We start from the raw sequence: 20,790 nt of genomic DNA on the forward strand, positions 1-20,790 counted from the left end.
TGTCTCCAAAAATGCTAACCATTTCCAAATGTCTTGTAATAAAAAGAATGAGTTAAAAAATTACATCATACTATGACTGGTTCAGTTCTCATTTCATCAGTGAACATTTTTATGGTACTAAACCATGGTCTGTCTGAATACTTGATTCTGATTGGCTTGAAGGTGTGCATTAAAACAGTTTAATGCACAGGTAGTTGCAAGTCAGTTTAATCACCGTTCTATATTAATGCGCTGCTTTTATTTAAGCACACACAAATACATCACTCACACACAGAGATTGGAGATTGCACTGCGCACTAGGGGCCCTATTTTAAGGATCTAAGCGCATAGTCTAAAGTGCACGGCGCAAGTGCACTTAGGGCGAGTCCGAATCCACTTTTGCTGGTTTAACAACGGGAAAAATGGCCGGCGCACCCGGCGCATGGTTTAAAAGGGTTGCCCCTATTCTCTTAATGAGTAATGGGTGTGTTTTGGGCGTAACGTGCAATAAACCAATCAGAGACTCATCTCCCATTCCCTTTAAACCCAGTTGCGCTTGCGCCATGGCGGATTCGCTATTTAACACAGCGGAATTTGCAAGTGGAAAAAACGAAATGCTTCTCTAGCGAGGAAACGGATCTTCTGAGGCACGAGGTTAAAGCGCAAGCAGACCATCTACAGGACAAAGTGTACGCACGTTTTGGATCCGCCTATAGTCGCACTTGCGTCGCGCCTGGCACTGCATTGCGCCGGGTGTATGATAGGGCACGGTTTGGTTTGTATCACGGCTTTAGGGTCACGGTTTCAGTATGTGCTATGCTCAGGGACAAAAGGACTACTGTCAAATAAAAATAAAGAAAAATAAGAATGAATAATCATACAAGCAACAACACAAATAAATACAATTAGAGCAAAGAAACAAATCAAATAAACAGTGCTTTTCAGGTTATTTAGGTAGGCTATCTAACAGTAGTTTTCAGGTACAAAAATTGAATAAAGTAATCAAATGTAAAACATCATTGCATATAATCTTCGGTATAAATTAAATAAAGATGAATCCTTATTAAAGTCACAAAAGCTATTCAGTCAAGAGCAGTGAGTGATTTCTTTGTCTTTTGTTGCTTGATAAACATTAAAAACACAGACCGCAGGAAAGTTTAGGGGACGTCAGAATGTGTATCCATCGACAGAAACGTACATTACCCTAACCTCTGTTTTTTTGGGTTTTTTTTTTCAACAAAGCATATAGATGTGCCATCAGATTTGAGATGAACCGAAGTGCAAGTGCTTGCCGAACCGTGGGTGGAGAACAGTACAGTTAGATTTTTTACAGAGAACCGTTACGCCCCTACTGCGCACACAGAAACATTCAGGAGCAAAGGAGCAACTGTTTCCTGAAACAGTTTCAGGAAACTGCTTGTCAATGCTGCCCCGTGACTTTTTTGAATAAATTTGATTCGCTACTGAATCGCTCAATTAAATTACTCAGCAAGCAGATTGTGAAGTGTTTTTAAAGTAATTAAACTCACAGGTTATTCACACATTCATCTCTATCCCTCTCTTCATTGGCTAATTTAATCAAATAAATGTAACCTTACCTCACTACTTCATCTCTGTTTCTGATTTAAAACAGACAGAATGCTAGATCTAACGAGTCCTAGTGGACGAAAATAACCACCATTTTAATCCTTCCAGTCAAAGTCAGTGATGCAAACATGACAATGACAGCTTTAACTTGTCTTTAACTTGCTGGCAAATGACCATGGTATAAGCGGGATAATCCACAGCTGGCTGTGCTTTAAATTATTTGAATGCACTCCGATTTGTACAGTTCTTTGCCTCCACATTGTTGTCAGTGTTTCCTACAGGATTCATTCAATATTTGATCCCAAATATTTTTGTAACCCAATTTAATATTTTTTTTAAATAATTTAAAAAGCAAACATTTGCATAACATGTAACTGCACGTTGTTGTGTGAATAACAAGTCACACATAACAGTTCACAGTTCTATTGGAGCAATGACTTTCAATAGACTGATTCACACTGACAACTCCTGAAACGTTTCTTTTGTTGTGGTGCAGTACTGTATAATCCTGCCAAACCCATTTTTTATTTTAATAGATTAGCATATGTAAAATCTACCTTTCTCACAGTCTTTGTATTTGCAGAGTCCAGATGGTGTTTCTGCCTGATACATGGAACCAACCATGATTTCCTGTTAAGAACATATACATTTGTCAAACATTTCATGGTAAATTATAGACAAAATCCATTAAGAAAAATATGATAATGAAAGTGTTTACTTTCTTCCAGTCTTCAGATGGAATATAGTCATCATCCTCCTCTGACTCTTCATCAACTTCATTATCTAAAAAGGTTACGTAAAAACAGTACTTAAGCATAATTCAAAGATTATGTTGATAAACATCAAATCAAATGAGGAGCTTACTCTGAAAATAGCCACGGTTCTGTGATCGTATGAGTTCAGCTGTGTTACAGGCTTTTACTGCACAAGCTCGACTCTCAGCGGAGTGGCTCTCATTCGTCATTCTTGTGGATACATTTGCTCCATCCTCCTGAAAAAATCATTAAAACACAGTAAAAGATTAATGAACTGAAAATTTCTTGCGAAATATTGACAAATTATTCTAAATGCTATCCATAATTTTGACCGATATTTAAAAAAAATCTGGTCTATTGAGTGTCCTTACTTTAGAAATGTCCAGTGAAGGATAGGTATGGCTTTATAACACTTTTTCATGTTAGATACCGATACCGTAGCCTTGAGTAGCTGCTGATACACCAGTACTGTTACACCAATACTGTTTTTTTTTCTTGATCAGTTTAGATACTACACTCTGCTTCATTGTAAATAAAGAGAAAAGAGAAAAATAAATAGGATAATTGTTCACACCAAGAACGATATCTATAAAAAATAACTATGATAAATATATTAGTGTCCACACCAACTCACAATAACGTTGTTTATTTTTAATTGTGCACAGCAGTTATATAATAATTTTAAATGCTTGAGCTCAAGCTAGATTCTAATTAGCTGTCAATGTTTTTATCGTTCATCAGCTGGAAAATCATTCTGAAATTAATTCTAAAGATATCGTTCCTCTGTGTCCAGCATTGTTTAAGTTGTAGTGTGGGCTTTCCTATTCTCATGGAATTAGAATGATTATTAAAACTTTTTAGTTAGCATTATAGTTTTTATAGTTGTTTTTGTATTGTACGTACACACACTACCACAGTTCGCAGTGAATGTTTGCTTTATCTATGAAGAACCCCCAACACTGAACCGCTTTTTAACAAGCAAACCTGAAAATTAATCGATTAATCAGCACTCAATTAACGTAACCAGTTAACCATGCCTAATTCCAAGTATAGATCAATAGAGTAATGAATGGACCACAACATGCATACACTGGCTGTTTTTTCACATCTGTGATATGAGAAAAATCAACAGAACAGTTTGCTTTATAACACTTTATCATGTTCGATACCGATACCTTTGAACTTGAAGACAGTTTTTTAAATATCCAGCTAAAATTGGGTTTGATAAAAGCAATGCAAATTCCATGTTTTAAAATCTAGTAGTGATCACAGCAGTATATACATAAGAAGATGACAAATGCACTGCAGCAGATTTGTGTTCATTTTCATGATTAACCCCAGTAATGGTGTCTCTACAAAAGATAAACTGTGAAGTTTACAGTTGATTTAAAAAAAAGTAATAAAAACTCGGTGAGTGTTTTAGCGCAATTTTCTCACGTCATGGGATCACAACACTAAGAGATAGTAAATCTTTTCCTGGATTTTTTTTGTGCGTTCCCGAGATTAGACCTTCCTTAACATAATGCCGAAAACCCGAAGTCTCTAGGTGGTCTGGTTGAGGAGTAGATAGAAGTGCAAGATTGGTGCGCACAGACAGAACAGAAATCATGAGTTAACAATCGCAATTTTGTCCGGTGGAAAATTGCGCAAAAAAAAAAAAAAAAATTTTACAAGGCCCAATATTTTCTTGACCTTCTTCACCCTTACTCTACTATCAAGTCAAGTCAAGTCAAGTCATCCTCATATAGCGCTTTTAACAATGTAGATTGTTTCAAAGCAGCTTTACAGATAAACGTTTAATTTAAGGTAAGATTGTTTTGGCTTTATATCGGTTCTTAAAGTTATTTTCCAGCTAAAGTTAGTTTTGATTGATTCGCTTCCGTCGCAACGATCATTTGTTATTAAATTAGGGGCCGCTAAGATGACACCATTCTCTCTACACAGACTTTAAACACGAACCTGTGAGAAACGCTGATGGCGTTCACATGCGCATTAAGAATTGGTTCTATAGTTATGTGCGTTTGAATATATGTGTGCAGGTTTGTAATTCCCTACAGATCAAGCCTAAACAAAGTACTGGTCTTTCCTTATAATTTTTGATACAGAATTTTATTTTATTTTATCAATTCGGGGTAGGTACGCAAATTGAGTTTTCCCGACAACGCTTTATCTGTAGAGTGGTAAAGGGATCCTCCATAGGGAGAGACTAGTTGGCACTTCAGCACTGCGTTGACATCGGGTCCAGGCGAAGGTCCTTCGTCAGATCTGGATACGGCCTGGATGCGGCAGGCTGCGGGAAAACCTCGGGATAAACAAAGACACTAAAATTAGCGTAGATGCCATTCTTCTTATGATGTAACGAGTACATCAGGATTTATGGGAAGTGTTCCCGGTTCCAGCTGACCTAATCTATGCAGCCTAACATTGAATTATAGAAGTCTATAATGTATTATGTGAATGCTAGGTCAAAGAGATGTGTCTTTAATCTAGCTTTGAACTGACAGAGTGTGTCTGCTTCCCGGACAATGGTAGGAAGACTGTTCCAAAGTTTTGGTGCTAAATAGGAAAAGGATCTACCGCCAGCAGTCGATTTTGATATTCTAGGTATTATCAACTGGCCAGAATTTTGAGATCGCAATAGACGTGAAGGACTGTAATGCGTTAAGAGCTCACTCAAGTACTGTGGAGCTAAACCATTTAGTGCTTTGTAAGTAATCAGCAATATTTTAAAATTGATGCGATGTTTAATAGGCAGCCAATGCAGTTTTGACAGAACTGGGCTAATATGGTCATACTTCCTGGTTCTGGTAAGAACTCGAGCTGCTGCGTTTTGAACTAGCTGTAGTTTGTTTATTAAGCGTGCAGGGCAACCACCCAGTAGAGCATTACAATAATCTAGCCTTGAGGTCATGAACGCATGAACTAATTGTCCCGCATTTGTCAATGAGAGCATATGGCGTAATTTAGAGTGCTCAGAGTGCTCAGGTCTCGTGCTCAGTTACTGCTGAGTATTTCCCGCTGCCTAAGATATTTCTGCGCTTGGCCCTAAACTCTTCAATTGTCTTCCTCACAATGTGAAATTAGCACCATCAATAATCGTTTTTTTTTTTTTTTTTTTTTTTTTCAATATGTTAAAATATAATAGTTTGCACTTAAAGGGTAAGTTCACCCAAAAATATAAATTTTGTCATTAATTACTCACCGTCATGTCGTTCCAACGTTTTTTTTACGCACAAAAAGTATTCTCATCGCTTCATAACATTAAGGTTGAACTACTGTAGTTACATGGACCATTTCAACAATGATTGTACTACCTTTCTGGGTCATGAAAGTTGCAATGACATTGCTGTCAATGGAGGGACAGAAAGCAGATTTCATCAAAAATATCTTCATTTGTGTTCCGAAGATGAACGAAGGTCTTACGGGTTTGGAACGACATGAGGGCGAGTAATTAATGACAGAATTTACTGTACATTTTTGGGTGAACTAACCCTTTAAGGTCAACTTCTGTTCTTTTAAAGGTGCTAAATAAATAAAGGTCGACTATATCCATTTTTAAGGCCTGTTTCCACTTTTTCAAGCCTTTTCTCTGATCAGATAGCTTTCCAATTGTGAAAACGGCAGGTGTCAAAGACGGATTTACATCCGATCACTTAAACCACTTCATGAGGTGGTTTGAGACACATTCCAAACGAAACTGGACAAGTTTAAATGCATCTGGTTGTTAAAGCCACGTAAGTAAATTTTACTCCTTCCAAAATAGTAACAATAAACACATGAACGTGTTACAGGCTACCGGCTCCTGGTAGCCAGATATAACAACAGGCTACTGTTATATCTAATAAATCCATGTTTCCCTGTTATATAAGGGAAACATGGAATTAGCTTTCACTGTTATACTGACGGTACTCAGCTGTATATTTCTTCAAAACCTAACGAAACTTACCAATTCACAAAATTAACGGAATGCATAGCTGATATAAAAAATTGGATGACTAGTAATTTCCTACTCCTAAATTCTGAAAAAAACAGAGATTCTAATTATTGGACAAAAAACTCCCACACGTAATAATCTAGAATACTGTCTAACACTTGATGGCTGCTCTGTTAAGTCTTTGTCGTCGGTTAGGAACCTGGGTGTGCTCTTTGATACCAATCTTTCATTTGAAAGTCACGTGTCTAGTATCTGTAAAACCGCATTTTTCCATCTTAAAAATATATCTAAATTACGCCATATGCTCTCATTGACAAATGCAGAACAATTAGTTCATCAATTATCTAATTATCAATTAGATCATGACCTCAAGGCTAGATTATTGTAATGCTCTACTGGGTGGTTGCCCTGCACGCTTAATAAACAAACTACAGCTAGTTCAAAACGCAGCAGCTCGAGTCCTTACCAGAACCAGGAAGTATGACCATATTAGCCCGGTTCTGTCAACACTGCACTGGCTCCCTATTAAACATTGTATAGATTTTAAAATATTGCTGATTACTTACAAAGCACTAAATGGTTTAGCTCTGCACTACTTGAGCGAGCTCTTAACGCATTATAGTCCTTCACGTCTATTGCGATCTCAAAATTCCGGCCAGTTGATAATACCTAGAATATCAAAATCGACTGCTGGCGGTAGATCCTTTTCCTATTTAGCACCAAAACTCTGGAACAGTCTTCCTACCATTGTCCGGGAAGCAGACACACTTTGTCAGTTCAAAGCTAGATTAAAGACACATCTCTTTGACCTGGCATTCACATAATACATTATAGACTTCTATAATTCAATGTTAGGCTGCATAGATTAGGTCAGCCGGAACCGGGAACACTTCCCATAAATCCTGATGTACTCGTTGCATCATAAAAAGAATGGCATCTACGCTAATTTTAGTGTCTTTGTTTATCCCGAGGTTTTCCCGCAGCCTGCCGGATCCAGGTCGTATCCAGATCTGACGAAGGACCTTCGCCTGGACCCGATAACAACGCAGTGCTAAAGTGCCAACTAATCTCTCCTTATGGAGGATCCCTTTACCACTCCAGATAAAGCGTTGTCGGGAAAACTCGTTTCGCGTACCTACCCCGAAGTGACAAAATAAAATTCTGTATCAAAATTTATAAGGAAAGACCAGTACTTTGTTTAGGCTTGGTTTGTAGGGAATTACAAACCTGCGCACATATATTCAAACGCACATAACTATAGAACCAATTCTTAATGTGCATGTGAACGCCATCAGCGTTTCTCACAGGTTTGCATTTAAAGTCTGTGTAGAGAGAATGGTGTCATCTTAGCGGCCCCTAATTTAATAACAAATGATCATTGCGACGGAAGCCAATCAATCAAAACTAACTTTAGCTGGAAAATAACTTTATTAAAGAACCGCTATAAAGCCAAAACAATCTCTGTTACCTTAAATTATACGCTTATCTCTGTAAAGATGCTTTGAAACAATCTACATTGTTAAAAGCGCTATATAAATGAAGATGACTTGACTTGACTACTGCAACACACATGGCATTCGCCACAGGTGAGTAGCTGAGCATCTCTTCAGCAAGCCGACACACAAACTGACGCAAATGAAACTGAAAGTTTGCATTAGAAGTAGTGAGATTAAATTATTGTAACCAGTGCTGATGCCACTCTCTATCCTATTGTGGCCTTTTATCTTGTAACTAGCTGATGATAAATAAAATGCAGCGCATATCTGTTGCTTTCGTCGAGGTGAACTCAGTTAAATTTGCATATAGTGCGGGACTGAAGATCAGATTTATATTCATTTTGCAGAAACGTTAATGTGGCTAAGTGTAAACGGAACTGTTTTAACACATCAGATGCCAATCCAATCAGTGAAAGCACATGACGTGACCAGGTGTGTGAACAGGCCCTTAGAGATCAGACTTACAAATAGTAATTTCAGCCCAACTTAAACCATTTAAGTTTTTAACTTCTATGTCATTTTCAGACTTTGTGTTTTCCAGGGCTATGAGAACCCAGTTAGAAATCCATGTGGGAACCAATTTTAAGTTCTGGTTGTTTTTGCTGTGTATGCATCCTGAGCTCAACAACAATATTATAATATAACTTAATACTCACATTTAAGTGATATGAATAATTGGGCATAGGTTTCTTATGGGACAGACCTTGCTCTTCTTCAGTTCTCCAGTGCTTCTGCTGCTTTCATCATTATCCATATCCTCTCCTTCATCATCATCCTCCTCCTCATCTCCATCCGCATCCTCTTCCTCATATTCCTCATCCTCTTCCTCAGGTGATCCACTGCCTGCATAACCATAAAGACTCAGGAGCTCCTGAATGGGCATTTTTCCCTCCTGCAGTTCACAGAAATCAAGTTCACAGAATTATCCCAAATGATCACCATTATTTATATAGCACTTTATGCAATACAGTTTCAAATCAGTTTCACAGAAATTAACAGGAAAATAACGATCAATGATGCAAGCTTCATCAAACGTGGGACAAATTCTGAATTAAAGCAACATTAGCATCACTATTGAGTTTAACGTTGATTCAGTTCAGTTCAATAACTGTGTAAAGTTCATCAGTTACTAAAAGAGTTCAGATATAATCAGCTCTACAGAAAAATAATACTATCGTTATTCAGCTCAATTCAATGTTGATTCAATTCAGTTTGAAACATTTAAATGAGATCACAATTAGAGCTTAGATCGGGCCCAACAAATCAAGCCCGACCATACCCGAGCCCGAGCACGTTGTGTCCGAGCCCGGCCCGGCCCGACACATTCACTGTAATTATGAGCCCGAGCCCGATTTAAACCCGACCATTTTTAATATGTGGGCCGTTATAACCAGGGGTGGCGCCAGAATATTTTTTAACGCAGGTGCTGCTGTGCTAGATCATTTAAGCTACAGGGGGGGAGCTGCGCAGTTATATATATTATATAAATACTATTAATAAATGAGCAAAAATTGCCCACTCAATATTAAATATTCAGTTATTTTAATTATCACAATTAAAGTTTTAATTTTATTAAATTGAACAAGCACAACATTCAGCATTCAATCAAATATTCTTAAAGATTAATAATGTTACTTCAACATAATATGTGTGTGAGCAACAAGCAAGATTTGTAAATTCGGTGACAGCGTGTGTTACGAGTTTCAAATGGTGTAAGTGACCGCGACGCGCCGGCGACTGCATGTCATGATTATATTGTCTGCTATAGGCCTATTGCTTTTTATGTATTAAATCCAGGCAATTGGAATGTATTAAAATTAAGATACAATTTATACAAAACGAAATTCACTTTAAAGAAAAGCTTTCTTCAAAACGAAACTTAAACTTGAAACTAAATGTGCTTATTTAATGGCTAAAACACATAGGCTAGCCTACTACAGACTCTCTTTTTGTACAAATTGCAGCACATTCATTTAATTCTGAATTTTGCACATGTAAAGGAAAGGCATTTTTTTGTGCATAGTAAAACATATCTGTAACATTTATCAAGTTCATGTGCGTGCATTTATTAATTATCTTATGAATAATGCGACAAGGAAGAAGCATGTAAATTGCATTGTTTGTTTATTCAGAAATAATTGAATGGATCGGAAAAGTAACAAAAGAGGACATTGAGGCCTGAGGCTGACTACTATCATAATTTCTGCCATGGCAAGAATGCTTCATGTGTCTGTGCATCGTCTAAGTCCCCGTTTTTTTTGCTGTCATAGGCGAGCAGCGTGCCGCATTTAATGCGCGAGACAAAGCCAACACATATTGTCACTCCGCACGACTAGTTTAAAATGTTTCCATACCTCCGATTTTCCTCCAAACTTGCTCAAAGTTAATTCTCCTGTTTAAATTTTTTTCTTTGCTTCTTCAAGCTCCATGTTGCACTTAAGCAGCAGAATAGTAGCCTACAGCACGCACAGCAGGTGTGATGCGTCACGCGTGCGAGACTGCGAGTGAGAGTGGACGAGACGCTGCGCATGACACGTAACGTGCTTTATCAAGGGCCCGACCCTTGGGGCCGGGGTCGGGGTCGGGTCGAGTCCGGGCTCGGGCTCGGGCTCGGGCAGAGAATCTAAGCTCTAATCACAATGTCTATGTATGGGACATTGTGTATGTGAGTGGAGGTAGTGCTTTGGAGTCTGGCATACAGTCTTGGGCTGCCAAGTCATATGGATCTGTTTTGTTTATAGCTTTTAATTAACAATTACCAGTTTGATAAACCTCAATAAAATGTCCTGACAGTTATAGCATTATCGTTTTAAATTTAATTATCATTAAAACAGAGTTTGATTATCGCTATTTTGAAAACCCATGGTAAATCCTGTCTAGCCAGCACCAGTCTAGCACAGCCGCTGCATGCAACGTTGTTTTTTGACAGTCTTTTCAGTCTTCTTAGAGGACCAAATCTGAGGTGTGGTCATATTTTGTCTAAGGGGAACTTAAACTAAATTTAAATATAATAGAATTTATTCTTATCATGTATTACTTGGTGCAAGTGGCTTTGAATGTCCGTGGTATTACCCGTGCACTTTACTTTTACCAGTTAAGTACCAGTTCTTGTATGTCACGTACTCTGTCGATTTTGTTTGTCCCATCAATGGTATAAAAGCTGAAGTGGGTTCAGACTTTGGACTTAAATGTGGCTGGGGCATCTATTATTTTACTCACACTGCTGTCCGCCATCCCATTAAAAAACTATTTTTCTTAGGCTAGTTAACTTATGTTCGCGTTTGCCTCATTCTTGTGTCGAGGAGCCATGAAGTAGCGACGTTGGGAGCAGGGAAATCTATTTAAAATGCCTTATTTTATTCATTAAAATATCAATATTTGATGCCAGCATATCGATTCTCGTATTGCAGAGAAGGACAACGATATATTGCTCTATCGATATTTTGTCCCACCCCAAGTGAAGTTTGATTTATGTTCACTTAAATTAAAAGTTGTTATATTATTAAAGTCTTATAAATGTAAAAAGAAAATTGTAATTGTAATGCTGAATGACTATAATTAATGGCTTAAATTGAGAAGAAAAAAAAGATACATTTCATAGAGACATCAGTTTATTAGTGGTCGATGAGACTGACCTTCTTTCATAAAAATATGCCATTAAACAAATATTTAAATTACAGGTTACTGTAAGTTGTTTCTACATTAATTTGGAGATTAAATGAGATATTATTACAATATAAAAATATATGATAAACTTTAATATTAGGTTTTAATCACGATTGATTACAGAAAAAAATGTGCTATTAATTAGTTAATTTATTTTAATCGATTGACAGCACTAATATATATATATTATATATATATAAAATTATATATAAGTGCTGGGCAGCAAAAGTTTGTGTTTACATAATATATGTGTGTGTGCTGTGTATAATTATTTTGTATATATAAATACACATGCATGTATATAATTAAGAAATATTTGCATGGATATACTGTATATATATTTATATATAATTTATATTAAACACATTTTTCTTAAATATATACATGCATGTGTGTGTATTTATATATACAAAATAATTACACACAGTACACACACATATATTATGTAAACACAAACTTTTATTTTGGATGCGATTAATCTTTGCCCAGCACTAATGTATATATACTAATAATATATATACTGTACATACATCCAAACAGGATATAGAGTGGTGCAGGTATGACGTCAGAACCCAGAAGACTACTTTGCCGCTGGTTCCTTCAAAAATTTCCTATGAGGTTTTATAATGGGGTTTTTCAATTTATGTGTAAAATAAAGTCTGTGGTAAACATATTATGATTATTCTATGATGTTTTTTTCTACAACATAAATTAATTGTGCTCATTTTTGAAACCGTACATTTTTAATAAGTAACTAGATAAGACAGCTTAGGGTGTGAGTGTGTGCAGTGTACGTTGTAAAACAAAGAGTCTAAGTATCGTCAAGTTATGTTTACCACAGGCTTTATTTTTACTCATTAAATGAAAAACCCACATAGAAAAATATAAAACCACATAGGAAAATCTCGAAGGAACCAGCGGCGAATTAGACTTTCAGGTTCTGAAGTCATGCCTGCACCAGTCTATTATTATCTCTATCATAACTTGTTATATCTAAGCTCTCTGCTCATTGTCTGTTAACTTAAATAATGTAATAACAAAAGTGTATTAAAGTTAAATAGTATTCAAATAAACTAAAAAACATTTATTTAAATCATTTTTAAGTAATTACATTCCTTCTTTTCATTTAGTTGCATCCCAGACATCCCACTCTGCAAAAACATGTGAATATGTTTATATCAGTTAACTGAATATGTTTATTCAGTATATATATGAATAAAGGCCTAAATTAAATCTGTTCATCATATGAAGCGATTGTGTCTCTTCAGAAAATTTGGACTAAACCACTCAGTTCATATTGATTAGTTTTACAATCTCTTTATGAACTTTTTTTAAAGTGACGTCAAAGTGGTAGTTGCGTAGCTGTCATTGGAGGGACAGAATCACTCAGATTTCATTAAAAATATCTTCATTTGTGTTCCGTATCAATGTGTGGGTGACTTTTGGGAGAGAGGTGGGATGTCTGGAAATCTGGCAGCACTGCCCCTGGAACTTTAATGAGGGGAATAGGCTCTTGTATGTGAGAAGAGTTGAGAAGTAGTGTTGTCAAAAGACCCGGTACTTCGGTACCAAATCGGTACTACATTTTTTTTAAACGTCACGGTACCAGGTTTTCACAAACCCGGTACTTGATGCACGTGCATGCCCGATGCGCGTGCAGTTGGGTCCTCTTCATAAAAGCGCTGAGACATGGCGACTGGCGGTGCTGCTGATGTGGTGTTGATGTTTTTGCGCGTGCAGATTCGTTATTTCAAATGGCGCGCGGCAAGCGCGCTCATAATAGAAGCGGCGCGCTCGTTTTTCCATGCGCGCTCATAATAGAAGCGGCGCGCTCGTTTTTCCATGCGCGCCTATGTTCATGGATGCATAGCAACGACAGACGCCACGGGAGAACAAGCGCTTGTGGAAAGGAGAAAGCGGTGCGAACTGCGCTCTCCATGATGACGAGGAAGTAATTAGCAAAGAATTAATTAATTTCTAGCCCTTGCATTATCTTTACTACTAGATATATTTATGGAGATGAAAAATAAAAAGCCGTCATTAATATCAGTCCGTCAGAAAAGCAGTTCTAGTCTTATTCTTGGCTGGATAACTCTTAGCAGGTTTAAAAGCCCTTTTAAAATTAAATATGAATGCAGTTTTGGATTAAATAAAAGTACAGTCAAGTCAAATAAAACACGTTTTATCTCCTGTATAGTTTGGTAACGCTACAATAAGATACCATTCATTAACTTCACTTAATGCGTTATCTAACATAACACATTGAGTGAACAATATATTTTTACAACAATAATTAATGTTTGTGAATGTTATTTAATACAAACACTTGATTGGTCATGTTTGTTCACTTCATTCATTGTGCATTAAATAATGCTAACAGAAATAATGTTAACTTTTGAGGTTAAAAATGTATTTTTAAATTAACCCCAAGGAGAATAATTGCAACAGTATATAACTATTGTTTATTGTTAGGTCATTTTATCTAATGTTTTCTAACAAATGGAATCTTATTGTAAAGTGTTTTTAAAACTAGTTTCCATCTTTGTAACTGTGATATACACTTTAAAGGTGGTATCAGTGATTTCAGGCCCAAAAATATTTTTATCACATTCATCTTATCTTTCCTAACGATCCGCTAGCTGCCCGCCCCATAAGCATGCCGTCAAAAAAACGCGTCTCTGTAGGCAGCCTAGGCTCTGAGATCTGCACACAAAAACAAATGGTTTAGCCAAACACTCAAAACCAAAACAAATAGTGTTCCAACCAATCACCGACAGGGGGAGGGTGTTGTGATGTTTTGAGCCAGCTTTTTCTTCAGCTCTGACTTCGCGTGCAGCCGTGCACGAGCACAAAACCTCACAACACCCTCCCCCTGTCGGTGATAGGTTGGAACACTATTTGTTTTGGTTTTGAGTGTTTGGCTAAACCATTTGTTTTTGTGTGCAGATCTCAGAGCCTAGGCTGCCTACAGAGACGCGTTTTTTTGACGGCATGCTTATGGGGCGGGCAGCTAGTGGATCGTTAGGAAAGATTAGATGAATGTGATAAAAATATTTTGGGGTCTGAAATCACTGGTACCACCTTTAAAGGGGGGGTGAAATGCTCATTTTCACTCAATCTCCTGTTAATCTTGAGTACCTATAGAGTAGTATTGCATCCTTCATATCTCCAAAAAGTCTTTAGTTTTATTATATTTATAAAAGAAAGATAGGCTGTACCGAGTCTTTCCGGAAAAAAACGAGCGGCTGAAGGCGGGCCGTGTGGGCGGAGCTAAAGCTGTGTGCTAACGCGCCGAGCTAACAAAACAGAGACATTTAAAGCAGTTTTACTCACCGCCCGGTTCCAACCACGACCGCGAACCTTTATCACCTTTATCCGTCGATCTGGGCTTTGTTTATAAAACAATCATCGTCGAAATGCAGGGAACAAACAGTCTTGCACAACCTCCGTTGATGCTCTGGAAAAACAAACTCCATCCACTGGTACCTTCACCCACTGGTCCCTGGGTTCTTTGGGAATCTGTGCAGGGTTGTCTTGCCCTGGCAACCAAAAGCCCACTTCTTTGGTGACATTGACTTCCCTAAAGCCGAGCATAGCGCTTTGATGGCGTACTGCTTTCGCTCTCTCGCTCTGGTCTACGGATGTGCGTGCGCCCGTGGTTTTCCGGCAGAAGTGCCCTTAGGACCCGTATAAGGATTTCCGCTACATCTGACGTCACACATGCCCATGCTCGAAAAAAACTTTCCGAAACTTGTGACAAACCGGAAGGAGGATTTTTGGAACAGAAATACTCCTTCAAACGGACAATTTAATTTTTGAAACTTTGTCCATGTTTAGCATGGGAATCCAACTCTTTAACAGTGTAAAAAACTCAGTATGCATGAAATAGCATTTCACCCCCCCCTTTAATATAATTATGTAAATTTAATCTAAATTAAGCTTTGGTACCGAAATTGGTACCGAGAACCGTGGATTTTCACTGGTATTGGTACCGAATACTGAAATTTTGGTACCGTGACAACACTATTGAGAAGACATGTGGAAAAACAGTGTTAATGCAGAACTTTTATTTAATAAAAAAGTTTATTAAAAGTGTATTATACCCTACTTTTTAAATTCCTATTATTATTTTACTAATTTCAGAGGGAGATTGAAGCTGGTTGCACACCATACCAGAAGTGTCTGGACAGGCATCGCACAGTAGACGCATCATTCTTTACTCGCATCATTCTGTACTCGCATACTGAAGGAGGCAGTCCAAATAGTTAACCTAACCACCATGTGCACTGCACACACACACACCCAGTCACATACCCAGTTTATTCTCTGCTATCTGCATCTCCATAAACATAACTTTTTAAAGAATAAAAAACCTTTGAGTTATACTAACCCCTTGTGACATGCTGTTTTTTTTGTTTTTTTTACTTGAAAAGCATGTAAAGCAAATATCAGCTGAAACGTGTTGAGAATCAGGATAAGATCAAACCTTTGCGAGTTCTTCAATCTCATTGCCAAAGTTAGTGTCTCCCTCTGGCAGCTCCTCATCTTCAGGAGTTTGATCATCATCGTAATCAGGCAACAGCATCTCTGTTGACACGTCAAAATCAACACTGTCAGAACCAACCAAAACTCATGGCATCAAATCGTGAGTATGTATAAAGACATGTTTTACCATGATAAGAAAAATTGTAACGACTTACCTGGGCTTGAACTCCCCAAGGAGGGCTAAAAATTCAATAAAAAATAAGACATAAAAAGTTAAAAAGAAGCAGGAAAAAATATATGCTGTAACATTTAGATTAACAATTTATTTTTTGGAGAACTAACAGATATCAGGTTTGATTATGAGGGCAGTGCTGTTACTGTGTTGGGTGGCTGTTGGATTTCTGATATAAAATTTGTGTCCTGATGTAAAGTCAGTTGTGAACCACTAGACTAAAATAACAGTTTAAAAAAATAAAATAAAAAAAAAACAGTTTAAAATACAACTTTTTTTATGCAGACTGTGGTTAAATCAGCAGTAAAACTTGCATAAAGCAAAACAGTAAATTATCAAAATGACCAGTGAAATCTGATAATTGTAATGATCTATGATAGATATCTGTGGGTGACTATGGCAGGCATCCAAGCAGACCTAATTCAGAATAAAAAGATGCACTACAGCTGTCTTTTCAGTGATCCATATTATTTTTATTTAGTTTATACACTAACAAAAATGCCTTCTGTTATATTAAACCTTACAGCAGGCCAGGGTTAAAACATCCATGATAAAACCAGAGGAATCAGAGATGCTCTGTGTGTATGACTTTGGAAGTTAAGGCTGATGTCTAGCTAATACTTTGTCTAGCCTTGATTAGGAACACTCTTTTAAGTACAAATCTGGGTATTGAAATATCCATAACTTCAGGATTTAGCTAAAATAATCAACACACTCGTCAGTGTTTAAGAAAATATATCAGATATAATTAATGTACGGCAATGCATTAAAGTAAGGTGGTAATAGAGTATCTGGCTAACTGAAGGCGAGCTAACTGCTATTAACTTTGCAGAAATAAAATTTCAAAGAATTCAACGCGTCTTTCGACCTAAATTACCGCACAACCTAATAAGAAATATATACGATTTTCTGTATTTTTCAAATGCATTAACAAAATATTTCTTCGGTTAACTGCTATTAAACGGTTATTTATTTCTGGAAAATAATTAAAATAATTTCCTTCTTACCTCCGCCATATTTACAGCGCTGCTGAGGGTCAGCGGAATGTGGGCGGAGTCAGTGGTAATCCCCGGATGTTCTCTCTCTCTCTCTCTCTCTCTCTCTCTCTCTCTCTCTCTCTCTCTCTCTAAGTTCAGTTTTTAGGTTTAGCGTAATACATATTTAAAATGTAATGAAAAATAATGAAAATTAACCCTTATTTCATTTTGCGGGGCAGTTTTCAGGTACATTATGATGTATTTCTTGAAGATTGAAGTTTTGTTCACATGTGTTCTTTGAGACTAATTGAAAGTAAACATCCAAAATACAAATTTAAGTGTTTATTTTATTGGACTTTGTTTACTTGCGTCTGTTTTTTTGTTTTGTTTTGTTTTTTGCTTTTTTTTGCTTTTTTTTATTTATTTATTTGTTTTTTTGCAAAATGAGAAGGCAATAAATTTCCATTTAGCACATACATAGGCATAGGCTACAGTGGCCAAACTTTGCAGTTTTATTCCTATCTATAGATATTGAAGATTTTTACTAAGGTGTTTGTTCATGTTTTCCCTCCTTTTTTCTGGCTGTTATATTTTCTGATTCATGGAGTCACAAAATGAGAATCAAAACCCATGTAAAAACTAGGCCCTAATAAATATTAATATATGTAAATAATTATTATTCACAGACTGTAAATCATAATTATTTATAGGCTTTATTAAATTTAAATCCCATATCGAAAACGCATATTTTGAAGCTGTTATGTTTATTTAAAAACGCATGTTTTTAATTAGTAACCAGATTAGAACGTTTGGGGTTTTCATTTACAAAAAGAGCATTTGTAATCTATATCCAGATAAAAACACTTTAATGTGCCTTTCACATGATAGATTCTGGCAGCAAATGTGCTGTCAGCTTCCATGCGGATCCAACATAGGCTAATTTAAACATTGAAATGTCAATCTCAACCAAAAATAATGGTTTGGATCAAAAACTCAACATTGTATCAATGTCACCTTGTTATCTGGGATCTAACTGATTGTTTATCATGAATTAAATCAAATGTATCTAAAAACAAATGTTTGGAGGCCTTACTTCCAGTTACACCAAGTGCCCTGGTTTCTGAACAGAGATAGTATTTTGATAGTATAGTATTCATGACAATACAATGTTCTTTAATGAAGCGTAATGAAGAATTAATATTGACTGCAGATAAAGTAGGCTACTAATTGTTGGTGATTTTAATATACACATCGATAATGAAAAAGATGCATTGGGATTGGCATTTAAAGACATTGTAAACTCTAATGGAGTTAGACAACACGTGTCAGGACCTACTCATTGTTGTAATCATACTCTAGATCTAATATTATCACATGGAATGGATGTTGATGCCGTTGAAATTCTGCAGCAGAGCGATGACATCTCAGATCATTATCTAGTCTCGTGTAAACTTCTTTTAGCCAAGACTGCAAAGCCGACTCCGTGTTTCAAATATGTTAAACCTATCACTTCTGCCACTAAAGATTGCTTTATCAATAATCTTCCTGATCAGTTTCACCATCTCAGCATCCCAGATAGCTTAGAAGAACTCGATATTGCAACAGAAACTTTTAACTCTCTCTTTTCCAGCACTTTAGACACAGTTGCTCTGTTGCGCTTAAAGAAGAATAAAGAAAATAGTCCAACGCCGTGGTACAACGAGCACACTCGTGCCATTAAGAGAGCAGCCAGAAAAATGGAGCGCAGCTGGAAGAAAACAAAACTAGAGGTATTTCGCATTTCATGGAAAGAGAGCTCGATTACTTACAGAGAGGCCTTAAAAGCTGCTAGATCTGCTTATTTTTCAAACCTATTAGAAGAAAATAAACATAATCCTAGGTATTTATTTGAAACAGTGGCTAAACTAACGAAAAAGAAAGCTTCAAGCACCGAAGTTTCCAAGCAGCACAGCAGTAATGATTTTATGAACTTCTTCACTTATAAGATTGATAATATCAAGGAGAAAATTATAACTATGCAACCGTCTACTACAGTATCGCATCAGGCAGTGCATTGCAGTCTCCCTGAGGGAAAATTTGATTCATTCGTTGTTATAGAAGAGGAAGAATTTACTAAACTCGTTAATGTCATGATTGCTAGCGGAGAAATGGGTGGATCCAAATGCAGCAACACAGTACTCAGGGCAGTCCAAATCATCGTCATCCATGCAAGCGTCTAAATTATAATAATCAGAATCGTAGTCGTCCATGCCAGTGTCGAAAACCATTTAATCCGTCAGAATAACAATAAAACAAAACAAGCAAGAACAAAAACGAGAACAGACTAGAAACAGACCTTAGTGTAGACGAGTGACATACAATAATGACTCCGTAACATGAACTAACACAAACAGGGTATTTAAGCACAGACACTAACAACATAAATGGGAACAGCTGGGTGTAATCACAAGTGATGGGAACAAACAAGGATTATGGGAAATGTGGTTCCAGGATGAATGGAGACAGAAAGGAAGGGACCTCTAGTGGACACCCAGTGGAAATGAATGACACTGTGACATAACCCCCCCTCTACGGAGCGGCTACCAGACGCTCCACGACAGCAAACAAAACTCGACAAAAGTCCAGGAGAGAGGTGGAACTGTGGGGGATCAGGGGGAGGGACAGAGGGCCAGGACCATGGGAGGGAATGGACACAGGGGATGACAGTTCATCGGGTGGCCTGAGCGGAGACGACCCTTCAGGCGACCAGGGCGGAACAGATAGTCCCTCGGGCGGTCTGGGCGGAGACGACCCTTCAGGTGGCCAGGGTGGAACAGGTAGTCCATCGGGCGGCCAGTGCGGAGACGACCCCTCGGGTGGCCACGGCGGCGACGACCCCTCGGGCCGCCACGGCGGAGACGACCCCTCGGGTGGCCACGGCGGAGACGACCCCTCGGGCCGCCACGGCGGAGACGACCCCTCGGGCGGCCACGACGCTGGAACAGACACTACCGGCTCAGGAACTGGAACAGACACCACCGGCTCAGGAACTGGAACAGGCACCACCGGCTCAGGAACTGGAACAGACACCACCGGCTCAGGAACTGACACCACTGGCTCAGGAACTGACACCACCGGCTCAGGAACAGGAACAGACACCACCGGCTCAGAAACAGGAACAGACACCACCGGCTCAGGAACAGGAACAGACACCACCGGCTCAGGCTCAGGAACAGACACCACCGGCTCAGGCTCAGGAACAGACACCACCGGCTCAGGAACTGACACCACCGGCTCAGGAACAGGAACAGATACCACCGGCTCAGGCTCAGGAACAGACACCACCGGCTCAGGCTCAGGAACAGGCACCACCGGCTCGGCGGCGGCCATCTTGTCCGAAGACACAGGCTCGGCAGACGTGACGTGAACAGTCTCTGTGGCGGCCATCTTGTCCGAAGACACAGGCCCGGCAGACGTGACGTGAACACTCTCGGCGGCGCCCATCTTGTCCGAAGATCCAGGCTCGGCAGGCGTGACGTGAACAGGCTCGGCGGCGGCCATCTTGTCCGAAGACACTGGCCCGGCAGGCGTGACGTGAACAGGCTCGGCAGCGACCATCTTGTCGGAAGACACAGGCTCGGCAGACGTGACGTGAACACTCTCGGCGGCGGCCATCTTGTCCGAAGACCCAGGCTCGGCA

At 38.4% G+C, this 20,790-nt stretch overlaps 1 protein-coding gene across 2 annotated transcripts in view; it reads right to left on the bottom strand.

Annotated features, from left to right (window-relative positions):
• The window catches only part of mier1b (mesoderm induction early response 1b, transcriptional regulator), a 34,572-nt gene extending 17,310 nt beyond the window's left edge, over positions 1–17,262 (bottom strand). The window contains exons 1-7 of one of the 2 annotated variants that reach the window (XM_081373735.1): positions 17,142–17,190; positions 16,118–16,142; positions 15,904–16,004; positions 8,455–8,643; positions 2,431–2,557; positions 2,285–2,349; positions 2,124–2,196 (exon numbers count right to left, since the gene is read on the bottom strand). In XM_081373735.1, coding sequence (XP_081229861.1) covers positions 2,124–2,196; positions 2,285–2,349; positions 2,431–2,557; positions 8,455–8,643; positions 15,904–16,004; positions 16,118–16,142; positions 17,142–17,150 — 589 coding nt within the window. In that variant the 5' untranslated portion in view covers positions 17,151–17,190. Of the gene's footprint in view, positions 1–2,123; positions 2,197–2,284; positions 2,350–2,430; positions 2,558–8,454; positions 8,644–15,903; positions 16,005–16,117; positions 16,143–17,141 lie in introns of both variants that reach the window. The other variant, XM_081373734.1, reaches the window with a different exon arrangement.
• Between the last annotated feature and the right edge of the window lie 3,528 nt (positions 17,263–20,790).

The sequence above is a fragment of the Scardinius erythrophthalmus genome (assembly GCF_964197995.2).
Source record: "Scardinius erythrophthalmus genome assembly, chromosome: 9".
Taxonomy (NCBI): domain Eukaryota; kingdom Metazoa; phylum Chordata; class Actinopteri; order Cypriniformes; family Leuciscidae; genus Scardinius; species Scardinius erythrophthalmus.